This window comes from Bombina bombina, chromosome 5 (assembly GCF_027579735.1).
Source record: "Bombina bombina isolate aBomBom1 chromosome 5, aBomBom1.pri, whole genome shotgun sequence".
Taxonomy (NCBI): Eukaryota; Metazoa; Chordata; class Amphibia; order Anura; family Bombinatoridae; genus Bombina; species Bombina bombina.
The window spans coordinates 510,375,793-510,402,753 of NC_069503.1; the positions used below are offsets into that span (position 1 = coordinate 510,375,793).

A 26,961-nucleotide genomic window follows, 5' to 3' on the forward strand; every position below is an offset into this window, starting at 1 on the left:
GATATCCTTTGTGGAATTAAGAACAGTGCACATGGGTGAGCCAATCACGTGATGCATCTATGTGCAGCCACCAATCAGCAGCTCCTGAGCCTATCTAGATATGCTTTTCAGCAAAGGATATCAAGAGAATGAAGCAAATTAGATAATATAAGTAAATTAGAAAGTTGGTAAAAATTACATGCTCTTTCTAAACCATGAAAGAAAAAATTTGGGATTCATGTCCCTTTAAGGATACCCAGAGACTGCATGGAAATGTGGAATTTTATATGCTGGACACCCCATGTACTTTCATAACTCTGTCTTATGTCCATGTCACCCTGTATCCATAAATACAGGATGGGTACAGGGTGTGAGTGCCCCTTGTGGGAGCAATTGTGACTCTATAAACCAAGTGAGCATAAAGGACTTTATAGTTAATAAGAGCTGTTATTATATTCTGTAATAAGATGTATTTTATTTTTGTTTCTAATCTGATTGTGTCTCAGGAGTCTGTCTGGGTAAACTGATTGTGTTCCTGTGTGATATGTTAACTAGACTGCCCAACATCAGATTGTCTGAGTAACTTTCTTCCCCAGTTAATTAACTTATGTTAATCTGTTCTACCTGTGAATAGACCATTGTTTTCTTGTGTTTGATTGTTTAATTGTTTATGCAATGTATCTTTATTGTATCCTGTAAAAGGGTGTTTTCCTCTAGCCATGGAGATAGTTGGATTTCTTCCCAATTATCTCCAGGATAGGGAGGAGGGGTTCACTGGTACCAAGGGGAGCGTTTATGCCTGAGCCACTGCGATTGGCTAATGTACTATACTTGTCCACCAGGTGGGAGACCTGCTTAAATACCGGGCATCTAGCCCTCAATAAAGAGATTCCTGTTTTACCCTCAAGACGGAGCTTGGTCTCGTGTTTGCTACTTGGGATTATTCTTTTGCCTGTTCCAGGAGAGAAGGATTTTGTGTATTCTCCCCGTTCGTGTGTTGCTATTCCCGTATTAAGGGCATCTTTCATCTGGCATTAACCCTCGATATCCGGGCTATACCATAACAATTACTACTTATAGTGCTGAGTTTAACAAAGTATGCACAATAGTCAGAGAATCCTTACTAATTTTATACTCTGATCCAGTTATCAAGGAAATTCTGTCCTCTGGATGTGATTTCATCCCTAAGAGAGCAAAAACTTTGGCTAACTATCTGTCTTCCTCAGATATCAAGCCAACTAAAAATACATGTTGGCTTACAAGAAAACAAGGTTTCTCAAGATGTAGGCGTCCAATATGCAAAACATGTAATTTTGTCTCTGAGGGAAGTAAATTTATTTCATGTACCACAAATAAAGAATATAACATCAAATACTTTATTAACTGTGCGACAACACACGTTGTTTATCTTCTCACATGTGAAAAATGTAAAAAACAATATACAGGGAAAACTAAGAGGTCTCTCAAGGACAGATTTTTACAACATCTGAGATCAATTGAAGATGTAGATAGTGATACTCCGGTATCTAGACACTTCAAATTACGACATAACTCTGATGTATCCTCTTTGAAAATACAAGGCATTGACCATGTTACGAAATGGAAGAGGGGGGGGGGGGGGCAACAGAGAGATGTTGCTTAAAGGGACATTCCAGCCAAAATTGAAATGCACATATATGAGTTACATCTTTGAATATAAACATATTTACAATATACATGTATTGGCAAAAATGCTTCTAGTAAAAGTTATCACTGTTTTAGTGTTAGCATTTTTCTCTGCACGTGCATGTGACACATAACTAGATATTCTCAGTGCACCAGCATTTTAAATACTGCAGCTGCTCAGAGTCCCATTGGGGCTTGTATCATGTCAGAAATTAACAAATTGAGTCATTACCAGATGGTACAAGCTCCATAGGCTCTCTGAGTAAGTGTTGTGTTTAAAATGCTGGTGCACGGTGCATACTTAAATACACGTTTTAAATAGCTATAGCTTTTATTAGAAGCATTTTTGATAAAACATTTATATTACAAAAATTCTTCTATTCAAAACTGTAATGCATCCATGTAGATTCCATTTTTCGCTGGAATGTCCCTTTAACAAAAGAGAAGTCTTTTGGATGTTCACACTTTAAACTAGTGAACCTGATGGTCTTAATATTAGACGTGACCTAGATGTATTTACCTAGAAATAAAATTATAGTGTTTTAAATAACACAGGTATATGTCTTTCAGGATAACCCATTAAGTCATAAAACCTTTATTGGTCGCTATCTAGAGAAATCACAAGTGTGTAAAATAATATACAAATATATAAAATCCCTTTTATTTTGTTTAAAACTCTGTTTATTTCTATTCATGGCCAAAATGTAGCTTTGTACGAAATTATTAGGAAAGGAAATAAATGACTATAATAATCATAACGTGTTTATACTTTAAATTCAGACACAGTGAGTGATATGCCTAAAATTATAAAGTTGACTGCAGTCACATATATCTTTAAATATTAACGTAGAGATGTACATAGGGGCATTTCAATTTCAGTAGCATTATGACATGCATTGAGCTTGCACCAAATATTGTCTAACAACGTTTGTAATTTCCTATAAAATGTAGAATATCTTTTTATAAATGTATCAACAGTGTTCGCTAAGTTATTATTGCCACTTCTATATGCTGAATTGAGAGGTGGGTCTTCATATGTCTGTTTCCAATCAGGTGATGAAAGCAAAATTAGCATGAGTGAAACAGCCTTAAAAGGTGATTGAACTGATCTCCAGGTGAGCAGTGAACAAGTGCGCATGTGCACGAAACGCGTCTGCATGGAGATCAGTTCAACTACCTGATTGTCTCTGTCACTGCTGGCTCTTTTCGTATGGATGTTTTTCATAACGTTCTTTTTATGGAATAAAGTTTTGGATTTTTACAATAGCCTTGCCTGGAGCTCTTTTCTTCATCTATTCCTCTCTTATGGTGGCTTGGAATCCTATGGTATGAGCGCTATCCGTTTCTGTATATTTATATATATATATATATATAACTACAAAGAACATTTTCTTCTAAGTGAAGGACATTGGAGTGTAAAATATTTACAGTAAAAACACAGTAAAACAAAATAAAAAAATATTAAAATGTATTAAAAATGATTTGCATGCTTACATATATTTGAAGGACCCAGGCGTATAACCACAGCAGTGTGAGAGGTTTCAGTTGAGATTGGACCCCCACATCTAGGGGGCTCTGTCAGTAGAGGCATTTCCATAGGGGGGGGGGCGGTGGTGTTTGGACTCCACTTGTATTCTGTCTAGCTCCTCTGTGTGCCCTCCTCTGTGTAAAACAGGGTTCACAGTGTTCAAAAACGTTTATGGGTTTGAGTTGACAAATATAGAGATATGGCTTCCAAGATGGCCACTACAGTGTTGTTGTACAGATAAACCTGCCACCATATTTTATATAGAAAGGCTGAGCACATGCTAATATTCTGGCATGGACTAACCAATGGAGTAAGATGACTCAAAGTCATAGAAGTAGCTCCTCTTGCTCTTATGTGGCTTCTGGCTTAGCCTCTGTTTATTGCAAACAGCCAGAAAGGGAGCAATTGAAATGGGGGGATGCTCAATATATTTTGCCCTAGGGCCCAGCAAGGTCTAGTTACGACCCTAGGTTGACCCATGTTGTTGCACATTGTAGTGATGTATCTTTTTGAATCTAGCTGTTAAAGGGACAGTAAACCTTAAAAATAATGTTATATAATTCTGCACATAACATTATATTAGCCAAACTTTGTAAAACCTAATATACCCTTTTAATTTTTTTAAAAAACGGCTGTTTTACAGACCCGCTCTCTGTGCTCTTCTGAGCAGGTCTGTTTGTTTCACACAGCGCATCGGGCCAGCTGTATAGTCACAGCCCGGCCCGACCGCGCCATTATACACAGTGCAGCTCGCTCCTGCTGTCAGACAGAGCAGGAGCGAGCTGCACTTAGTGTTATGGCGCGGTCGGGCCGGGCTGTGACTATACAGCTGGCCTGATGCGCTGTGTGAAACAAACAGACCCGCTCATAAGAGCACAGAGAGCGAGTCTGTAAAACAGACGTTTTTTAAAAAAATTAAAAGGGTACATTAGGTTTTACAAAGTTTGGCTAATATAATGTTATATAATTCTGCACTATGTGCAGAATTATATAACATTATTTTTAAGGTTTAGTGACACTTTAATTACTAATACTATCATAATTTGTAATTAGCATTATTTGATAACTGGATGCATAGCCTACAAATTGGAGCTGTTACAATTGTTTGGTGTCTTTATATCTTTACCAATAAAGAACCTATCTAGAGTGTGTAAACCTGCTACATTTAAAGGGGCAGTGGAGTCAAAATTAAATGTTCAGGAATCAGACAGAACAGGCAATTTTAAACATCTTTCTAATTTACTTCTATTATGAATTTTAGTTCTCTTGGTATCCTTTGTTAAAGAGTAATCATAGGTCAGCTCAGGAGCATGCATGTATCCATAGCCACCTGGCAACAGTGTTTACAAGAATGTTTAATATAATGTTTTAAATAGTTGCTAACTCTGCTACCTTAGACTGTCTGCAGCATTCTATGACAGTTGTATTTGCAACTATGTATATAAAAATTGTTGCAAGCACTGCTGCCTGATGGTTAAATACATATGTACGCTCCTGAGATCACCTAGGATTACTCTTTAAATGGATAGAAAGGTCAAAAATGAATTTTAATTTTAAAAAGATACAGTTTTTTCAATATACTTTTTTTTACTGTGCATACTTGGGGCTAGATTACAATTGGAGCGCTAAATTATCGCGTTCCCGCAAACGGCATCAGAACTAGGCTCCCATAGGAGCCTATGGAAGCGCACTCTCATGAGATCGCGTTCGCATTACGATTAACTTGTGATACCAATGCACGATTATTGTGTGCTGGAATTACATAGTGGAGCTCTAACATTGCATTCACGCAAGCAATATTTAGTGCTCCACTTGTAATCTGGTCCTTGGTGTTTTTGTAATTAAGGTGACCGTTATAGATATTATTTTTTGTTAAAGTAAATGTAGTATATTTTATTTTTAGATTTTTTTCACTACTTTTTGTAGGGTTGCCAGCTATGTTGCACAATAATACTGGGCGACCAGCAGATCACAATAGGTGGGATGACACCCAAGCTCTGATGAAATGTACTTTGTTTCCTGTATATTCTCACTAGCAGTGAGCTTGTCAGTGATTTTTCCCCTCATGTGCCAGTAATACGAACAGTGCATGGAAATCCATCCCTCCCGACTTCTGATAACAAACAATAGCAATGATTTTACCCCCCTTACCTGCCTGTAGCACACAAAGAAGGGATTATACCTCACTTGGCTGCCATACTTGTAATATTTTTAATCCCTTTATATTCGGTATCTGCTGCATGGGAGATTTTAAATAAAAAGTGAAAATTTAGGTGTCAGTCTTTATACATTAATTTTGCTGGGAAGCCACTTGAAATGCACTCCAGCTGGCAACCGTAATGATTTTTAGTCAAATTTTTTAATAAACATTTGTATAATATTTTCGTCCACCCAAATGTTAAAGGACTAATAACTTTATCTTTCAAGAGTAGTAAGAAAGAGAGAGATTTTTTTTTTTTAAATGCCCTCTTTTACTTTAATGTCCTTTCTTCTATAAGATACGACGAGTCCATGGATTCATCCTTTACTTGTGGGATATTATCCTCCTGCTAACAGGAAGTGGCAAAGAGCACCACAGCAGAGCTGTCTATATAGCTCCTCCCTTGACTCCACCCCCCAGTCATTCTCTTTGCCTACACTAAGTAATAGGAAGGGTAAAGTGAAAGAGGTGATAAAATGTTAGTTTTTATTTTCTTCAAGCAAGACTTTTTTATTTTAAATTGTACCGGTGAGTGCTATTTTTATAACTCCCAGCAACTACTACATATGTCAATGGATCTTGAAGATCCCTTTTTCATATGGAGTCATATATGCACCTAAATATAAATGTATTTGTCTCTGTCCATATAAATCCACCCTTTATTCTTGGCTTTGTAATAATACTTTTTCAATTACTTTAAAGGGACAGTCTTCGCCAGCATTTTTATTGTTTAAAAAGATAGATAGTCCCTTTATTACCCATTCCTTAGTTTTGCATAACCAACATGGTTATATTAATATACTTTTTACTTCTGTGATTACCTTGTATCTAAGTCTCTGAAGACTGCCTCCTTATTTCAGTTCTTTTGACAGACTTGAATTTTACCCAATCAGTGCTGATTCCTAGGTAACTCCACGGGCGTGAGCACAATGTTATCTATATGGCAAACATGAACTAACGCCCTCTGGTTTTGAAAAAATGTCAGAATGCATTCAGATAAGAGGTGTCCTTCAAGGGCTAATCAATTAGCATATGTGCCTACCTAGATTTAGCTTTCAACTGAAAATTTGAAAACAAAGCAAAATTGATAATAAAAGTAAATTGGAAAGTTTAAAGGCACATGTTGAGCAAAAAGAGGCTGCTTCTTGTGTGGTAACTAGATATAGAACAAGCTATTATACTATTGTTCATTCCCAGGTTGAGTGCTTCTATCTTTTTATTTATGCAAATTATGACACTTAGGGAAGCCTCCCTAAGTGTGATGCGGGACTCCAGACGTGGACCCGTTGCTCAGTGTGCCTAGAGGGATATAGCTGCCCACAATAGGCTGAAACGTACATCTGACATCTGGGGTTTTGCTGTTTTTCTCGTTCATTGAGGGATTGCCTGGTATTTCGGGGCTGGACTGTACTGTGAAGTCAGGATCAGACTGATATGCTTCAGGAAAGTTCTTCTCTGTGAAAGGCACATGTTGAGCAAAAAGAGGCTGCTTCTTGGGTGGTAACTAGCTAAAGAACAAGCTATTATGCTATTGTTCGTTCCCAGGTTGAGCGCTTCTCTCTTTTTATTTATGTAAATTGGAAAGTTGTTTTAAATTATATGCCCTATCTGAATCATGAAAGTTTAATTTTGACTAGACTGTCCCTTTAAAGCGATATTAGACACTAAAATGCTAAGCAGAATGACACATTCAAAGAAAAGATTAGTCTCAGAATAAAGTTTCATTAGCTGTTTAAATTTCGACAAAATAAGTGTAAAGTTTTAGTGTCTATAATACAATGGGTGCAGCCATGTTATAACTTAGGTTACCATTGCTTCAGTGGCCAAATAGGGACAGTTATAAAGTGGTCACTAGAGTGTGCAGCCAATGGCTGTGAGGAATATATCAGTATTCTGCACTTGCCTTTCTAACAGGAATAGAAAAGCTCACAATTTCAGAATGGAATTACAGGACAAATAAACAAATTATATATTATAATTTTATATTACCATCTCAAAGTGTTTTACTTTTTCTTTTTTAATTACCATTTTTTTTTGGTGGATTGAATAAAAATTCCCCTCAAGTTAACCAACTCATTCTCTTTCCTTTTATAGGATTATTGATTTCTCTGAAAAGAACATGTTACAACAACTTGCATGTTGTGGAACTGCAACACATTGTAATGAAACAGTAGATGCTTTCATCCCATGCAAGTGATCTATAGTTAAGATAATACAGACTTCTTTATATTTACAGTTTTATGTCAGTATTGTTAATACACTAACAGTTACCTTTATTTCAGACATTTTAACAGACATACATGTGCTAAATGAAATGTGTTAGAGCGTTTTGTTATTGCACAATTGTTTGCATGTAACTATGTGTTTAACCCCCGCAAAGTCAGCCCCAGAGCAGCAATGCACTACTGAGACTAAGCTAAACACCTCTGATGAGCCAATGATAAGAAGGATATGTGTGTAGCTACCTATCTCCAGCTAACTTTAGGAATTGCTGCTCATGAGCCTGCCTAGGTGTTATTTTCAACAAAGGATGCAGTGAGAATGAAGTAAATTTGATAATAGAAGTAAACTGAAGAATCTTAAAACTGCATGCTCTAGTTGAACCATGAAAGATTAATTTTGACTTCCATGTTCCTTTAGATGAGAATTCTATATTTTTTTTTCTAATATTTATATTTTTTTCTCCATGCAGGAAGCAGTGTCCCCTGAAGAGTCCACAGATGAATCTGAGGTAAGATTAAAAGAAAAGTATAGTCATCTATGCCATGGGTTAAAAACTTTGTTTAAAACTTTGGAGCAGGGGCTGACTGAGACCAGCCAGGGACCTGGACACAAATTAGAGAAGGGCCCCCAATTCCTTCTATGTCCCTCCCTCATCCCCCTGCTTCAATGCTCCGCCCTCACCAGGGCCAACCAACCTCCAGAGCCAGGGACCCCAAACACCAGGGTCAGAGCAAAGTTCCCCAATGTTCAGTGCCAGACCCCACTCCCCAGGGCCCCCGTTTCCAGGGCTAGACCTCACACTCCATTGCCCCCAGAGCAACAGACCTCTCCATCCAAAAACAGGGCCCCCACTCCACCCACCCTGTTACTGCTAGCACATGATGATCGGCTGCCTTGGTGACACCACTGGTGGGCCCCCTATGTGCCGGACTCTTGGTCCAGGTCCTTTTTGCCAGATTGCCTAGCCCAACCCTGCTTTGGAGCTACTTAGAATACAAAGAATCCAATATAATTAAAAGATTCAAGGAATCCAGTCAAATCTCGGTGCATAAAGGACACGGCCGCAAACAACTTCTAAATGCGTGTGATCTCCGATCCCTCAGATATCACTGTCTCAAAAACCATCATGAGTCTGTAATGGATGTCCTGACATGGGCTTGGGAATACTTTAGTAAACCTTCGTCAGTCAACACTATTTTGCTGCTGCATCCACAGATGCAAGTTAAGGCTTTACTATGCAAAGCAGAAACCATACATTAGCACTGTCCAGAAGTGCCGCTGACTACTTTGGGCTCGGTCTCATCTGAGATGGACAGTAGCACAGTGGAATCGTGTTTTGTGGTTTAACAAGTCAACTTTTCATATAGTTTTTGGAAAAACAGCTGTTGTGTTCGCCGAGCCATAGAGGAAAAGGACCATCCAAGCTGTTATCAGTGTCAGGTCCAAAAGCCAGCGTCTGTCATGGTATGGGGGTATGTCAGTGCCCATGGCATGGGTAACTTGCACATCTGTGAGGGCACCCTTAATGTAGAAAGATATGTATACATTTTGGAGCAACATATGCTGCCATCCAGACGTCGTTTTTTCCAGGGACCTCTCTGCATTTTCCAGCAAGACAACTCCAAAACCACATTCTGCCTGGATTGTAAGCGCATGGTTGCTTAAGCAGAGCGTTTGGGTCCTTGCATGGCCTGCCTGCAGTCCTGACCTGTCCACAATTGAGAATGTGTGGCGCATTATGAAGGCCAAAATAAGGCAACATAGGCCCCATACAGTTGCGCAGCTTAAGAAATGCATAATGGATGAATGGGAGGAAATTCTGCTTGCTAAACTTAACCAGCTGGTGTCTTCAGTGCCCAAATGCCTAATAATTGTTATTAAAAGAAAAGGTGATGTTACACAGTGGTAAACAGTCGACTGTCCCAACTTTTTTTTAAATATGTTGTAGTTATCAGATTTGAAATGAGTGTATATTTTCAAAAATACATTAAAGTAAAACATCAAATAATGTTTTAATAATGTGTTTTCAATATAGTGCAGGGTGAATTGAATTTTCAAATGACTTTTTTCTTTTTCTTTTGCATTTTCCATACTGTCCCAACTTTTTCAGAATTCGGGTTGTAATTATGCATAGTAAAATAACTTTGGTTTATAACTGTATTGTTTATTTTGCCTACTTTTCATGTCATTTAGGTCTGAAAATTGTGCATTTTTTTAATTCTTAGAACTGAAAAAGCAGACCTCCTACAGTTAACCCTGCTACATATGTTTTCCTAATTGGCTTTAACAGATAAGAACTGCAAAACAAACCACCTCATACTAACTATATGACTATGGCTAGCCTTGTCAGCTGCGGACTCAGATTGAGGCAAGTGGTTGGTAGAGTTTGGCTACTGAAAAACAAGCCTGTCTTCATCATATGACTGCTGCTTTTTAACCTTTTAATCACCTCAGAGGGCCCAGAGAGAAATCACCCTGAACGTGTTTGTTCAGAATAATTGACAGGCTACAAGAGAACAGGGAGTGGCAATGCACAAACACTTCCTTGTGCAATAATAAATATGGTCAATGGACGAGCAGCATTTGCAGTCCTTTCACCGGGAAGACTGGATGACAGGTTCAGGTTTATCCCTGATAAATGGGTCCCAATGTTTCAAGTTCTTCCCAGGCTTTTAGTCTTAACCATAAACACTCTGCTTATGTGTTGTTGAATCCTGCACATTCCTCAGGCATGGTATATGGTCCTGCATTTCCGGTTGCCCTTGTCAGAGGCCGTATGGAAAACCACAACAGTACAAAAAGCTTCTGAAATATAAAAACAATATTAACTTTGTAGTAACACACTTTATTGAAAAATCCCTAATAAAAGCATGATAACTCTATGCAAGTACAAAGCATGTCCACTCCTCCAGTTACCTGCTTATAGGTAACTCATCTTCCACTTACCCTTCCTACTTGTTTTGCCCAACTTGCAGGTGAAAAGGACTTGGACTTGGCACTCTTAGTCTTTGGCAGGCTGGTTGAGCAGTGTAGGTTGTTTTCCCTGTCTTGGGGAAGCTCAGTTGGTGCCGCCATGTTGGGTGACTTTATTGGTGTACTTTGCTCCCATATTCCAAGTTCTCAAGAAAATTCATCTGTATCCAGCAGAAGCAACAAATCCTGAAGAAACGTAATCTTTATCAAGCAAAGATTCTTTGTTGTCCAAGAATGTCATGATTCGAAGTATGAAGCAGCAGTTGCTCTTATGTCTGCTTTTGCACAATTGTTTGCAGGACGTTTTAATCATTACAGACAAATATGTTATGGCTGCTGCTTCAAAACTTGTGGTTGCAGCCAATCTGTACCACAAGAACTTCCGAACTGCTTACACAGCTTGATAAATGATGCCATAAAGCTTAGGTTCTTTATTTGGTTTTGGTTGTGTCAATTACTCCATAACTGAAATGACGAGGAAGGAATTTGGCAGTAACCGCTAAACCCGTTTTTTTGTTGTGTTTTTGGTGTTCGGGCTCAAAGATCCATGTTTCTCTGAACTAATGAAAAGTTAGTAATTAAAATTATATGTGTGTACTAGGTGAAAGTAAAATAGTTGATATTTTAAGAAATTCTGTATAGAATGACTTTAAGTACAACATTTTTTTATTTTATTTAATTTTTTATTGAGATTTTTTGGCAGATACACAATATAACTTTTGTCCATTTACAGCAATAGAGAATATACATAATATAAACAATTAGGCATCCAACAGACATGTTCTTTCATGTATACTAACAATCAACAATTGTGTGCTATGATGCAATAAAGTATTTTCAGTTTTATACTTTCGAAACATATCTATTTGTTATCTCAGGTCTCCATCATGGAAAAAGTATATGGACTTAATTTAGCAATGAAATCTCATTTTGGATAAAGTGAGGATTGGATATATAGTAGTATATGGAAGGTTTGGGGGGGATCAGCAGGCAAGAGCTGCTCTGATATGAGGGGGAAGGACGTGTCCGGGAAGGCTAATGTTACAATAGCATGTATTATGTGGCTCAATAGTAAACGTATCTCTTTTGTGTTTGTGATAATACCCTTGGGATGGACATGGGGCAGACTAATTAGTATTTGGCGAATTCGCTATGGATACTCTTGGGCTATATGAGAAATATAAAACTATGATCTATCAGCCAATATATTCAGAGTATAACCGAATCAGAAATATTAATGTTAACAAAGATTGTCGGACTACTCTGTACAGCAAATGACAAGAATAACAAGTGTTCTTGAGCCAACCACTGATAACATTCTAAACATATGTAAAAATATATATAACTGGAATAAGATGTTTTCAGGAACCTGTCTTGTACTCTATCAAAAGTTAGAATGAGACATTAGTCATTCTTGGAGAATAATGAAATATGCAATGATAAACTATTAGACTAATAGGAATAGGATATGCCCATATAAATTAGTTTCTATTTATTTAATATAAAGCACCAACCATCCTAGTGTCAAAAACTTTATATAGTAGAATAGATTGTGGGGACTGAAGAGGTAGAAGGAAATAATTATATTTGCTAGACATGACTTGATATATTTCCTTTGAGCACCTAACTTGGATGTGAAAATGCATGATACCTTGTCCAAAGGTTGCAATTAATCTATTTTAAAATGTACCTGAAATTTTGCATGATTATGTTGCTATTAGGGGATTTTCTGAAAGTGGAATGGTGTTGTGAGATATACCCCTCTGAGGTTATATAACAGATTGGGTGAAGTAGAACCTGCATGGGAGGATGGGACTAGCTAAAGGTCTTGCAAACCCTATGAGGCTCGAGTTATATGTGGATAGATGTGTCTAGGGCTAATATGTGAGGCCAGACTTTTAAAGGTATGGGATATAACCTAGCATCTTCCGGAACCTGGTAAAGGACTTGGAGACAAAACTAGTATATAAGATCTAGAATATCAGGTTGCTTAGGTGAGCTTACTCAATATTGCTAAGACTCCATGCCAATTGTGTAGTTTTCATAGATAGTCATAGGAGTATACAATGAACCATAAATCGTTGTTCACTATTGGAAGATGAAAATGTACATGAGGCAGGACAAACTACATCAGGTCATCGGTTCACACATATGGATATGGATATGGAGAGTTTTAGAGAATATTGATAAGACATGTATATCTTACATCCACAGTTTTCATTATTGACAAGTTAAATTACTCATGAGCATAGAGACATGACCACAGTACCTGGGAAGCACATTATGATCTCAAAAAAAAAAAAGAGCTTGGAACATATAGGGTATATACAGGGGAGTGTAAACATGACTCAAAAGGGAAATGGAAGGGGCAGTTGCTATATACATGAATTGATGATCAGCTGACGAACGTAATTAGGCGGGAAGTGTAATTGCTCACAGTGGGGGATAACATATAACCGCTAACAATTGTGTTCCCCTAATAGGTAGAACATTTTTAACATATGTATAGAGAGCCAACAGATCATGTAGGATTGGACAAAGGTGGCCAGTTCACAATATTAATCTGAAATTGTAAGATTACCATCGCCTGTATTCGCTATATACAAATAGGCATATTAGGATTTAATCAAATTTCAGACAAGTTGTCATCACGTAACTAAATCCTATGCATGTAAGGGCTGCATATATTAAAGAACAGTAAACAAAATATTTTAGAGCAAATGAGTAAAATTGAGCAGATGAATAATATGGATTGAGACCTCTTTTTTCTTAGATATTTTTGAGATCCTCATATGATACACCGGGGTACTCTTGGACCCTTGACCACATAGATAAACCTGGAGGAACGGAAGTGATGTATACGGCCACTTTTGGACCATGATAAACTAAGGGAAACATAAAACTAGCATGAAAAACTTAGTTGTACACAAACTGACTATGATTATACTATACTATTTAGAAGGAAGCACCTTGTTGAGAGGATTTCTAGGTTGGGTGAAGATTATCCATAAAACAGCCCAACCAATATTTACATGACGGGGAGATATTCTAGGGCTAAGCAATAAATGATGTCCAAAAAAGAGGGAACTTTCCGACCTTTTTTGGACCTGAAATATCTAAACAAGTTTCTCAGAGTACCGTCCTTCAAGATGAAGACTATCCGCTCCATTCTTCCATTAGTGCAAGAGTGTCAGTTCATGACAACCATAGACCTAAAGGATGCTTACTTTCATGTTCCCATTCACATGGATCATCACACATTTCTGAGATTTGCCTTTCTGGACAAACACTTTCAATTTGTGGCTCTTCCGTTTGGCCTTGCCACAGCTCCCAGAATTTTCTCAAAGATCCTGGGGGCTCTCTTGGCAGTGATCCGGTCCCGGGGAATTGCTGTGGCGCCCTATCAGGACAATATATATATTGGTTCAGGTGCCATATTTTCAACAAGCAAAATCTCACACAGAGATCTTGTTGTCTTTTCTTCGTTCCCACGGATGGAAAGTGAATCCTGGAAAGAGCTCCCTTGTTCCAGCTACAAGGGTAGTCTTCTTAGGGATTAAAAAAGATTCACTATCAATGAAAATTTTTCTGACGGAGGTCAGAAGAGCCAGAATTCTTTCCTCTTGCCTCTCTCTACAGTCTTCTGTTCATCCGTCATTGGCTCTATGTATGGAGATAATAGGACTGATGGTAGCTTCCATGGACATCATTCCCTTTGCTCGATTCCATTTGAGAGCTCTGCAGTTGTGCATGCTCAGACAATGGAATAGGGTTCATACGGATCTGTCTCAGAGAATTGATTTATATCAGTCGACAAGAGACTCTCTTCTGTGGTGGATTTCTCAGGAACATCTCTCTCACGGCACATGCTTTCAGAGACCTTCCTGGGTGATTGTGACCTCGGATGCCAGCCTGCTGGGCTGGGGAGCAGTCTGGGATTCGTTAAGGGCGCAGGGACTTTGGACTCGGGAGGAGTCTGCTCTCCCCATCAACCGGAGTGTCGGAATTGGATGGCGTCTCGGCATAATGCTAAGCTTCCAAGGTACTTTTTAAGGTCAAGAGATCCTCAGGCCACTTTGATAGATGCTCTAGTGGTTCCTTGGGATTTTAGGTTAGTGTACCTGTTTCCTCTGTTTGCTCTCCTTACACGAATCATTGCTCGTATCAAACAGGAGAGAGCTTCGGTGATTCTAATTGCACCTGCATGGCCTCGCAGGATCTGGTATGCAGATCTAGTGGAGATGTCATCTCTCCCACCATGGAAACTGCCTCTCAGGAAGGAACTTCTGATTCAGGGTCCCTTCCTTCATCCAAATCTCTTTTCTCTGAGACTGCTTGGAGATTGTCTATGTGTGGGTTTTCTGAGTCAGTCATTGGGACCATGATTCAGGCTCGTAAACTTGTTAATTGGGAAAATTTACCATAAGGTATGGCGTAAATATCTTTATTTGTATGAATCCAAGGGCTACTCTTGGAGTAGGGTCCAGATTCCTAGGATTTTGTCTTTTTTCCAGGAAGGTCTGGAGAAGGGTTTGCCAGTCAGTACTTTGAAGGGTCAGATATCTGCATTATCTGTTTTGCTTCACAAACGTTTGGCGGACGTGCCAGATGTGCAATCTTTTTGTCAGACTGTGTTTAAGTCGGTTGCTCCTCCTTGGAGTCTTAACCTTGTTCTTAGAGTTTTGCAGCAGGCTCCGTTTGAGCCTTTACGTGCCATTGATATTAAGTTATTATCTTGTAAGGTTTTGTTTCTTATTGCTATCTCTTCTGCTTGGAGAGTCTCAGAACTCTCAACTTTGCAGTGTGATTCGCCTTATCTTATCTTTCATGCTGATAAGGCGATTCTTCGTACTAAGTTTGGTTTCCTTCCTAAAGTTGTTTCTGATAAGAATATTGTTGTTCGTTCTCTGTGTCCTAATCCTTCCTCTCATAAGGTACGATTGTTGCACAACTTGGATGTTGTGTGGGCACTGAAGTTTTATCTGCAGGCGACTAAGGATTTTCGCCAGGCTTCTGTCCTGTTTGTCTGTTTCTCTGGAAATGTAAAGGTCAGAAAGCTACTGCTTCTTCTCTTTCTCTTTGATTGAGAAGTATTATTCGTTTGGCTTATGTGACTGCTGGACAGCAGCCTCCTGAGAGAATTAATTCCATGAGAGCTGTCTCTTCTTCTTGGGCTTTCAAAAATGAAGCTTCTGTGGAACAAATTTGCAAGGCTGCAACTTGGTCTTGTCTACATACTTTTTACAAATTTGCTACTCTTGCCTCGGGTGAGGCTTCTTTTGGCAGAAAGGTTCTTCAAGTGGTGGTGCCTTCTGTTTAGGTCCAAATGTCTTGTCCCGCCCTATTCATCGGTGTCCTCTAGCTTGGGTATTGATTCCCAACAGTAATTGATGAAGCCGTAAACTCACAATATCTTAGGAAAGAAAATAAGATTTATGCTTACCTGATAAATCTATTTATTTCCGGATATGGTGAGTCCATGGCCTCACCCTTTATTTTGAGACAGTTCTTTTTGACTATCCTTAGGCACCTCTACACCTTGTGTTACTCCTTTTTTTCCGGTCGAATGATTGGGGGTTGTGGGTAGGGGAGTGACACTTAACAGCTTGGCTGTGGTGCTCTTTGCCTCCTCCTGCTGGCCAGGATTGGTAGTCCCAAAAGTAATTGATGAAGCCATGGACTCACCATATCCGGAAAGAAATGGATTTATCAGGTAAGCATAAATCTTATTTTTTTAGCAATTTTGCCATCGCTACCTATTTACCTGTCAAAACTATATATATTTTTTTTTTAGTAGACACCCCAAAGTATTGATCGAGGCACATTTTGGTATATTTCATGCCACCATTTCACAGCCAAATGCGATCAAATATAAAAAAAAAATCGTTAACTTTCCTTCATAAGATAGGGAGAGTCCACGGCTTCATTCCTTACTGTTGGGAAATACAACACCTGGCCACCAGGAGAAGGCAAAGACACCCCACCCAAAGGCTTAAATACCCCTTCCTCATTACCCCAGTCATTCTTTGCCTTTTGTCACGTAAGGAGGTGGCAGAGAAGTGTCAGAAAATTCAGAAAGTCCTGAAAAAGGGTATCTGCCCTTCGAGATAGGACTGGAGTTTTAAGTAGTCATGCCAACCTCTCAGTGAGAGTATTGATGAAAGTTAGAGTCTGAAGATGCAGGGAAAGTTTTTCTGTGAAACTATCCAGACTACTGCTAACAGCTCCTAAGCAATCAGTTTTGTCGAGTTTCACTGCCTGCTTTCTCTCACTCAAGTCCATGTCAGAAACGCTGCTATAAGACTGTATCACTTGAGAGGCTGTATTCTGTTCCACAGCATAAATCCTGGAGATAAGATTGTTTCAATTTTTACACATAAAACGCTATAACAGGGTCACAGTGTGGCTCTTTTATACCTTAATACAACCCAGGATTAATATCCTCTAATTAATCAGTGTATTAATTATTTAAATGTTGCTTTGTGTGATTTTTTTCCTGGGCTGATAGACTGTGTGTTTTTTGGCTCAAACAAACAGGTTTAACTTTTAAGTTTCACTTTCGTTTTTGAAAGTGTTGTACAGCTCCTATTACTTGCTGTACTTGTTATAACAGGGGAAGTACTGTCTTGCACTCCATGTGACCGGGTGTGGTCTTTGTTCATTTCCTCCATTCTGGCTGAGACTTGAACCTGAGGAGAGCGTTTCCTCTGTTAACTGTCTGGGTCTAGGAGGTGGTGAGTGCCCCAGCCATTGGGAGTATAAAGGTGCAGTTTTCTATAATAAAAATGTGCCAGTGATTAGAGCATACATAACTCTGTACTGACAAAGATATAGGATTAAGAAACAGAGAAGCAGTAAGAAACACATATTTTGTCTACATAGGAGCTTAATCTTTTAAGCAGCAGAGTTAATGCAGCTTACTTCAAAACATAGTTACTCTGATCAGAAAACAGTTACATATACACTCCCTCAATTTCTACTAGACAGAGTAAATCCAAACACATAGAAACTATAGAGGCTATCCTTTTCAAAAACCTGACGCTGCTGCCTGAGGCCGAGACGGCGGCCAGGAACTAACATACTAACACGCCCACTAGAAGATAGCATTTCTTCGCTTATATGACCACTCCTACTCACTATCCATCTTATATACAGTATACTGACACCGAATAACCAGATGTAGATGCATATTATTCTCTTGACAGTTTATTTCTAACTATAAGCACACTTCAAGCTTAGAGTATTTAACCACTCCCGTGGCTGACCCCCATTGTCGTTTAACTGGCACACACTAATTTGCGGCACAGAGGAAGAACAAACGTTATACATATATATTGAGATAGCATAGTTAACCCTCCACATTAAAGGGCTTATACCAAGTTGATTATATTTTTGTTATACTATATGTTCCCACTTAGAACTCACATAAGTTTATTTTAATTGATGTGACTGTACAAGCGCTGTTTTATGCAATAATGTTGTATGCAGTTTTGGCTCATTGCATCTCAACCTGTTTCTGTTCTAATTGGCCCTGCCAATACACCTTCATACATCTGTTTTCATTTTTTTACAAGAGATGCAATTCTTCTTTATGTTACTGTAATGTTTACCATGTTCATTAACAATCCCCAACCATGGACATATACAACAACACAGGTCCAAGAGTGACCTCTCAAATTAAAAGGGATGAAAAAAGAGGACTATCACTATGTCTACTACAAACCACCAGATATGATGTGAATATTTGATGTGTATGACAATTATGTTGTTATTATTTTTCTTATACTGTCCTCAATAAAAATTAAAAAAAACTAAAAAAAAGTTTTTATTTATGTTTTTCTGTGGGTATAACCTGAGCTATGGAGGACTCTGACATGTTAGAAGGTACTCCTTCTGTACTAAATCATACCTTTTTATATTGTGAGGAGACCGTGGGTTTCCCGCCCACTCAATTATGTTCCACATGCCTTAACACCGTTATAAAGTCTAAGAAGGTAGACAAGCCTGCTAAGGCTTTTAGTCCCTCTGAGCCGTCTACCTCTCAGGACTCGGTGTCCTGTGAGATTACTACCCTTGCTACATTATCCACTCCACATGCAGTTCCCCGTAGCACATCTAATCCTCCATCCTATAATAGCTAAATCCGATAAACATTTAGATGACTCTGGGCCTTCTTCCTGTGGATATTGCCGCACAGTTGCAAACGGCGGTGTCTGTGGCCCTCAGTGCATTACCTCGCTCTAACAAACGTAAGAGAAAGGTTAAACATAACTCTCCTGACCCAGTCATCTAAATATTTATCAGATTTAGCTATTATGTCCCAGTTATCCGATGATAAGTTAACCTCTGTAGCTTCAGAGGGTTAACTTTCTGGGTCAGAGTCCTTAGCGTCTAAGCCTCCTGCTGTGGAGGAACCGTCATTTAGATTTAAAATTGAGCACTTGCGTTTTATATTAAAGTATGTTCTGTCTATGTAAGAGGTTCCAGAGGCCGCACTGCCTGAAGAACCTATGATACCTAAATAAGACCGATTTTACGAAGACAGGAAAGTTCTTTTGACTTTTCCTGTGCCGGTTAAGATGGCGAACATTATTAAGAATGAATGGGAAAGAATTGGTTCTTCCTTTTCCCCCTCGTCTACTTTTAAAAAGTTGTTCCTGGATTCTCAACTGGATTTGTGGGGCTCCATTTTTAAGGTGGATGGTGCTAGCTCTACGCTTGCTTAACATACTACTATACTTCTTGAGGATAGTTCTACGTTCATAGTGCCGATGGATAAGAAAATAAAAACTTTTCTGAGAAAGATGTTTCAACATACGGGTTTTTTGTTTCAACCAGCGGCTGCATTTGCCGCGGTTGCCTGAGCGGCTACCTAATGGTGCGACTCTTTGTCAGAACTTATTGAGGTGGAGTCTCCCCTCGAGGATATTCAAGACAGAATTAAAGCTCTGACAATTGCTAATTCATTTATCTGTGATGCAAACATGCAAATTATTTTACTAAATGCAAAGGCCTCGGACTATGTGGTCCTAGCCCGCGTGGCGCTCTGGTTGAAGTCTTGGTCTGCGGATATGACTTCTAAGTCCAGACTCCTTTCTCTTCCCTTCAAGATAAAGATTTTATTTGGTCCAGGCCTGGACAACAATCCTCCTCCAAGCCCGAGCAACCCAAGAGTAGTTGGAAGCCGACTCAGTCTTGGAATAAATCCAAGCAGAATAAGAAGCCCTCCAAAAACAAATTGGCATGAAGAGGTGGCCCCCCATCTGATATCGGATCGTGTAGGGGACAGACTGTCTATTTTTTCAGACGCCTGGTTCAAAGACGTACAGGATCCGTGGGTCCTGGAAGTGGTATCTCAGGGATACAAGTTGGGCTTCAAATCTCATCAGCCAAGGGGCAGAATTTTTCTCTCGCATCTGTCTACCAGACCAGAAAAGAGGGATGCCTTTCTAGGGTCCGTTCGGGATCTATCCTCCTTAGAAATTGTTGTCCCGGTGCCTATCGAACAAAGAGGTTTGGGGTTTTATTCAAACCTTTTCATGCTTAAATAAGTGCTTAAATAAATGTATCAGTGTCCCTTCCTTCAAGATGGAGACGATAAGGTCCATCCTTCCTTTAGTTCAGGAGGGCCAGTTTATGATCACTATAGATCTGAAGGACGCTTACCTTCATGTTCCAATCCACAGGGAACACTTTCAGTTCCTGAGGTTTGCATTCGTGGACCAGCACTTCCAGTTCATTGCCCTTCCGTTTGGCCTAGCTACTGCTCCAAGAATTTTTATGAAGGTTCTGGGGGCTCTTCTAGCTGTTGCCAGAACTCAGGGTATTGCAGTAGCCCCATACTTAGATGATATTCTTCGTCTTGCGGAAAAAGTCCCTTCTCAGTCTTCTTCGATCACATGGATGGAAGATAAACTTGGAAAAAAGTTCTCTTATCCCAAGTACCAGGGTGGAATTCATGGGTACTATAATAGACTCCATATCCATGAGGATATTTCTAACAGAACAGAGATGTTGCAAGCTAACTTTGGCATGTATTGCCCTCCAGACCTCCTTGAGTTCCTCTGTGGCTTAGTGTATGGAGGTGATTTGTCTCGCGGTGTCCTGCATGGACATCATTCCTTTTGCCAGGTTCCGTCTCAGACCTTTACAACTGTGCATGCTGAGGCAGTGGAACGGCGATCATTCAGATCTGTCTCAACAGATTGTATTAGACAGCCGGTCTATAGAATCGCTCTCTTGGTGGCTCTGTCCAGATCATCTGTCCCGAGGGACATGCTTCTTAAGACCATGCTGGGAGATTGTGACTACAGACGCAAGCATATCTGGATGGGGTGCCAGGAAGGCACAGGAGTTATGGACTCAGGAGGAGTCCTCCCTCCCGATCAATATTTTGGAACTATGGGCAATCTTCAGTGCTTCTGTGGTCTTCTCAGTTTATCAGATTCCAATCAGACAATATAACCTAGGTGGCTTACATCAACCATCAAGAGGAATCGGGAAGTTCCTTGGCAATGAATCGATCCACATTCTGGGTGTGGACAACTGGGAGGCGAATTTTCTCAGCAGTTAATCCTTCCATCCAGGGTAATGGTCTCTCCATCCCGGGGTGTTTGCAGAGATATACAGCAAGTGGGGGATGCCGGAGATAGATCTCATGGCGTTCCGTCTCAATACCAAGTACCAAGCTACCCAGGTATGGGTCAAGGTCGAGGGATCCCCTAGTGGATCTAATAGATGCACTAGCAGTGCCCTGTAGGTTCAAACTCATATATATTCTTCCTCCATTACCGCCTCTTCCTCGAGTGGTGGCCGCATCAAGCAGGAGCGGGTATTCCCTATCCTTATTGCTCCATAGTGGCCGCAAAGGACGTGGTTCCCGGATCTAGTGGGGATGTCCTCATCTCCTCCGTGGAGGTTTCCTTGTCGCAGAGACATGCTGATACAAGGTCCATTTGTTCATCAAAATCTAGATTCTCTGAGGCTGACTGCATGGAGATTGAATGCTTAGTCTTAGCCAAGAGATGTTTCTCTGAGAGTGTCATTGATACTCTTATTCAAGCTTGTAAACCAGTTACTCGGCGTATATATACCACAAGGTGTGGATGACCTACTTTATCTGGTGTGAAGAGCGTGGTTTTTCCCTGCACAGAGTTAAGGTTGCCAGGATCTTATCTTTTCTCCAGGATAGGCTGGGGAAGGGCCTTTCTGCTAGTTCCCTGAGGGGACAGATGTTCGGCCCTGTCAGTTTTATTGCACAAGAGACTGGCTGAGCTCCCAGACGTGCAGTCTTTTGTTAAGGCTCTGATTAGGATCAGACCTGTGTTTAGATCTAGGGCTCCTCCTTGGAGCCTAAATCGTGTTCTTGGTGTTTTGCAACAGGTTCAGTTTGAGCCTCTGCATACCGTTGACATTAAATTGTTATCTTGGAAGGTTCTCTTTTTATTGGCTATTGCCTCTGCGTGCAGAGTTTCTGAGATCTCTGCTTTGCAATGTGAGCCCCTTATCTGATTTTTCATGCAAATAAGGTAGTACTAAATTAGGTTTTCTTCCTAAGGTTGTGTCAAATCGCAACATCAATAAGGAGATTGTAGTTCCTTCCTTGTGTCCTAATCCTTCTTCATCAAAGGAACGCTTACTTCACAATTTGGATGTGGTTCGCGCCTTGAAGTTCTATCTTCAGGCTACTAAGGAGTTTAGACATTCTTTCTCTTTGTTTGTTGTCTATTCGGGGAAGCGTAAGGGGAAGAAGGATACTTCGAGCTGTCTGCCAGTACCCAATTTGCTGCAAACTAGGCTATTTAAAAAAAAAAAAATTAAAATACCAATTTTTCTGTAGTGTAGTTGCCCCCCTCAATACCCTACCACCGATCCCCCTCCCAGATCCCTTTCCGTCAACTGATCGCACATAGGATCCCCCTCATTGCCCCTCCTTCCCCCTCAATAACGCACTTGATATTTTTTTTTTATTCCATGTAGCGTGGTGTAACGGTCCCACCCACTCCTGCCCTTCTCCCGCCCCCTACAGCGATGGGCCGCCCACCCACCTCCCTCCTTACCCTTCAACCCACCGATGATCGGCACCACAGCTGTTTGATGCAGAGAGGGCCACAGAGTGGCCCTCTCTGCATCGGTAACTCTGCAAATCTATTTCTGCAGTGCCCCACTCATGAGGCATGCAGAAATAGAGCAATCTCACTATTTTTAGCGAGACCGCGGCAGAGAGAAGCCCAGGTCTGCTGCGAATTACAGGGTACGGCGCTGGTCCTTAAGGGCATAACGACCTTCATCATACAGTGTACGGCGCTGGTCGTTAAAAGGATAGTCTAGTCAAAATTAAACTTAAATGATTCAGATAGAGCAGGCAATTTTAAGAAACTTTCTAATTTACTCCTATTGTTATTTTTTCTTTGTTCTCTTGCTATCTCTATTTGAATATAAGCTTAGGAGCAGGCCCATTTTTGGTTCAGCACATGGGTAGCACTTGCTGATTGGTGGCTACATTTAGACACCAATCAGAAAGTGCCACCCAGGTGCTGAACCAAAAATGGGCCGCGGCCTATGCTTACATTTCTGCTTTTTGAAATAAAAATAGCAAGAGCACAAACACAAAATTATAATAGGAGTACTGTATATTAGAAAGTTGCTTAAAATTACATGCTATATCTAAATCGTAAAAGTTTAATTTTGGTGGAGTAGCAACAATTCTTCTACACAAAAGCAGCAACCAGGATCCACAAAATTTGGGATATCACTGCATTAAGGATTATTGAAAGACTTAACATTACCACTTAAAATTAAAACTAATCTGAGGAGCTAAGTACTGTTTTCGCTTACACATTTTATTTTAAGAGCTTTAAGAATTTGTATTATTAGCGATTGAATTGCCTGGTATTTACTAGGAATTCTGGGCTACTATATTTTATATATGTTTTTCATTACATTTTTTCCTTTTTCTGAACTCAAATCCTGATTTTATTTGTACGCAATCTGTGATTCATGTGGATTTGAATATGTTAACTGTGCTTAGGTGCACTAGTTTATGTGTGTGTTAATTGTTAATTTATCTACTTTTTAATTACTGCATAATACCTTATAGCATTGATTCAATTGGCCTTTTTGGTATTGCAAAGTTTTTACAGTATACTCTTTTAAAAAGATGTTGAAGTTAAGTTAACTTTCTAAATTATTTCCAGTATAGCATCTAGGATTTTAATGTGCAAATCCTTTTCTAAACATGCATTTTTTTTATTTTTGTGGGGGCCTTTTTGTTTTTTTTTAATGCACATTTTTAATTTTATAGGTAAGGAGTTCAAATCTTTTCATTTTTCATGACTAACAAATAGAAGCAAATAAATAAGTAATTTTTTATATTCATTTTCAGAAATCCTGTGAGTGCTTCCTTTGCTTAGACATTAGACATTTGTTGGCAAATGCTATGTGCTTGTGTGTGTGTTTGTTAAAGATCTAAAAATATATATGTTTTAAAAAAAAAAAAAAAACGTTAGATGAATGTTCCTTCAGGATAGTTTAAAGTGCATGTCTCTTTAATTAAAAGTGCTATGCCTTAAATAAAAAAAAATGTTCTTTAAGAAATTGATTTTTGAAACGAAAGCTGTGAGTTTTCTTGTATGGGGTAAATGTCACTCTGTTCATAGCCTAGCTTTGCTGCAAGTCAGGACTTGTACTATTTCATCAGGTTGCCATGGAAACATGGCTAACTGTCATCTCAACTCAAGCCGCTGATGGTTTTATTTGTACGTTCACAGGATTATTAAAATTTAACAAAAATTATTGATTTTCTTTTTATTAACGCTGGCTGGTGTTTATCTGAGGAGTTCTAGTACCAGCACTTGCAAGCTTTCTATCTTCTGTCAGTTTATTTCTATATGTGTTTGTGCATGTATGTGTATATCTATATAACTATAATATCTAAATATATATATATATATATATATATATATTTATTTATATATATATATATATATATATTTATTTTATTTATATATATATATAATATTATTTTATTTATATATATATATAATATTATTTTATTTATATATAAAAATATTATATATATACCGGTATATATAAATATGTAAGATATTTGGAACGTTGAAAAAGGAAGAGAGGGGAAGGGAAATGCTCTCCAATCTGTACTTTTAAAAAGAAAAAAAAAAAAACCCCAATAAGAAATATTTTTCTTTTCTTTACTTTCACTTGTTTCAAATGTGATGTATTGTCCTCCACAATTGAGCACTCTGAGTGAAATGTATTTTACAAATCATTTTCCATTTTCTTTGTTTACAGCAAGACAGAATGCCTCCCAAAATCACAGTTAGTCAGACTTTAACTTAACATAAAAGATACCTGTCAGAACATGAAATGGCGCATCAGCATGCCAAATTGTTGAAGTTTCTCATTTTATTTATGTGCTGTGGAGCCTGGCAAAATGCTTCAGTGCACTAAGTTTTGAAAGTATATATTTTCATCTGCGTAAAAGAGACTATTAGATTTTTTTTTTCTCTTCTAAATGAGACTGGCAAAAAACTTATTTACATCAACTTTATCTAATGGCTTGTATGAGTGCTTTTATGCAAAATAGCCAGGAGACTAAAATTAACTTTTCACATTGGGTGCACATTAGATGGCTGCGTTTGAAGCGTCAAGTGGGCAGTATTATTTCCTAGGCATAGTGAAGGGGCTTTGACTTTGCCCAAAACCATTTGAACAAGGCAATTATTACAATCACCTTTGTCTTCTTGTATTACTTATTTCTTTCCTGAAGGCAAAGATATTATTATTTTATATTTTTTTTAGCATGAAATGTTCACAAGGATAAAAGAGAGGGTACAAATAAACTTTTAACATTATGTATTTGAAATAGCATTTAAAAAAACTTTATTTGTATGGAGCAAAATATAGAAGTCCCACTAACTGAGAATAAGTAATGATAAAAAAGGAACATGTCCTAAATTGTATAATAATTTAATGTTGAATATAGGCCCCCAAAGAAAAAGTATAGTTGTAGAAGTTCCATTTTTTAAAAATGTCCTGTTTTCCTGGCCAATAGCATGGTACGTTTGGGTCAGGTTGGGACAATCGCTAATAGCAACAACAAAAAAAGAGAAAAAAAAAAAAGAGGGCAAACGAAAATGTTTAAAGGAGAATAAAAATGAAAAGGGTGATTTGGTGGAAAGCTCAAAATTAGTTTAGAAGTTGATGAACTCACTAGGTTTTTAAATGATTTTGTAACCATTAAAAAAAAAATCCATTACTCAAATAATATGTTATCCAATCATGTACGTTGCTGGTCGTTAAGGTATTGTTTGTTTATAATAGTACGTGTCTTGTGGCGCTATTACTCCCTTCCTCCTGCTGGTTTCTAAAAGCAACCCCATAGAAAGATCAGCAAGGTACAGGGTACGGCCCTGGTCATTAAGGAGGAAAAAATTGTCCAGTTGACTTTTAACAATATTACTTAGTTCTCTTGCATCCTTTGTTAAAGAGTAATCCTAGGTGTGCTCAGGGGTGTGCACTTATCTTTAGCCACCTGGCAGCAGTGTTTGCAACAATGTTTATATTAATGTTGCACATAATGACAAACATTGCTGTCACAGAATGCTACATACACTCTGGCAGCAAAGTTTGCAACTATGTATAACATTATTATAAACATTGTTGCAAACATTGCTGTCAGATGGCTAAGGACACCAGCACGCTCCTGAGCTAACCTTTGATTACTCTTTAACAAAGGATACCAAGAAAACTAAGCAGAATTTATAATAGAAGTAAACTTGAAAGTTGTTTAAAATTGCATGCTCTTTGAATTATGAATGTTTAATTGTGACTTTACTGTCCCTCCCAAGTGGGGAGGGATTTTATAGCATCTCATTGACAAAAACCATATCCATTGAATGACCCTTAATTTGGGATTGCGTGAGACATTTTCAACTAATTACAACAGTTACTTATAAATAATAGGACTCATTCTCAAGTTCTCAACTAAGTATGATCCTCCATCAGGAATTATACAATGCAGATAACCGTTCTTTATTGAATACAAATGTGTGAGGATGAGAGTTTCTTTAGTGCCAGTATATGTGCAGCAACACGCCTCCATTTTATTCTCTTTTACCTTCATCAGCTATGAAGTAGTAAAAAATAGTTTTTACTTGCAGTACAATTTATAATATTTTTTATTTTTGTACATAGTTAATTAAAACCATCAGTGAAGTTTCACCTTTTACTATAGCCTCACTTTTAATACGGTTGTAGTTTAAACTGAATTTCAATTTTAAATATCAATTTTCACATTGGTTTAGCTTTTGATGGGATAATAGCATTTGGGGGAAAAAAAAATATTATCCCAGGCTGACAATCAACTAATTTT

The 26,961-nt window shown here is 38.6% G+C and overlaps 1 protein-coding gene across 2 annotated transcripts in view; it reads left to right on the forward strand.

The window, feature by feature from the left end:
• VPS41 (VPS41 subunit of HOPS complex) overlaps positions 1–26,961 on the forward strand; it is an 809,562-nt gene that overhangs the window by 41,916 nt on the left and 740,685 nt on the right. For both annotated transcript variants that reach the window (XM_053714423.1, XM_053714424.1), the window contains exon 2: positions 8,065–8,103. In XM_053714423.1, coding sequence (XP_053570398.1) covers positions 8,065–8,103 — 39 coding nt within the window. The remainder of the gene's footprint in view (positions 1–8,064; positions 8,104–26,961) is intronic.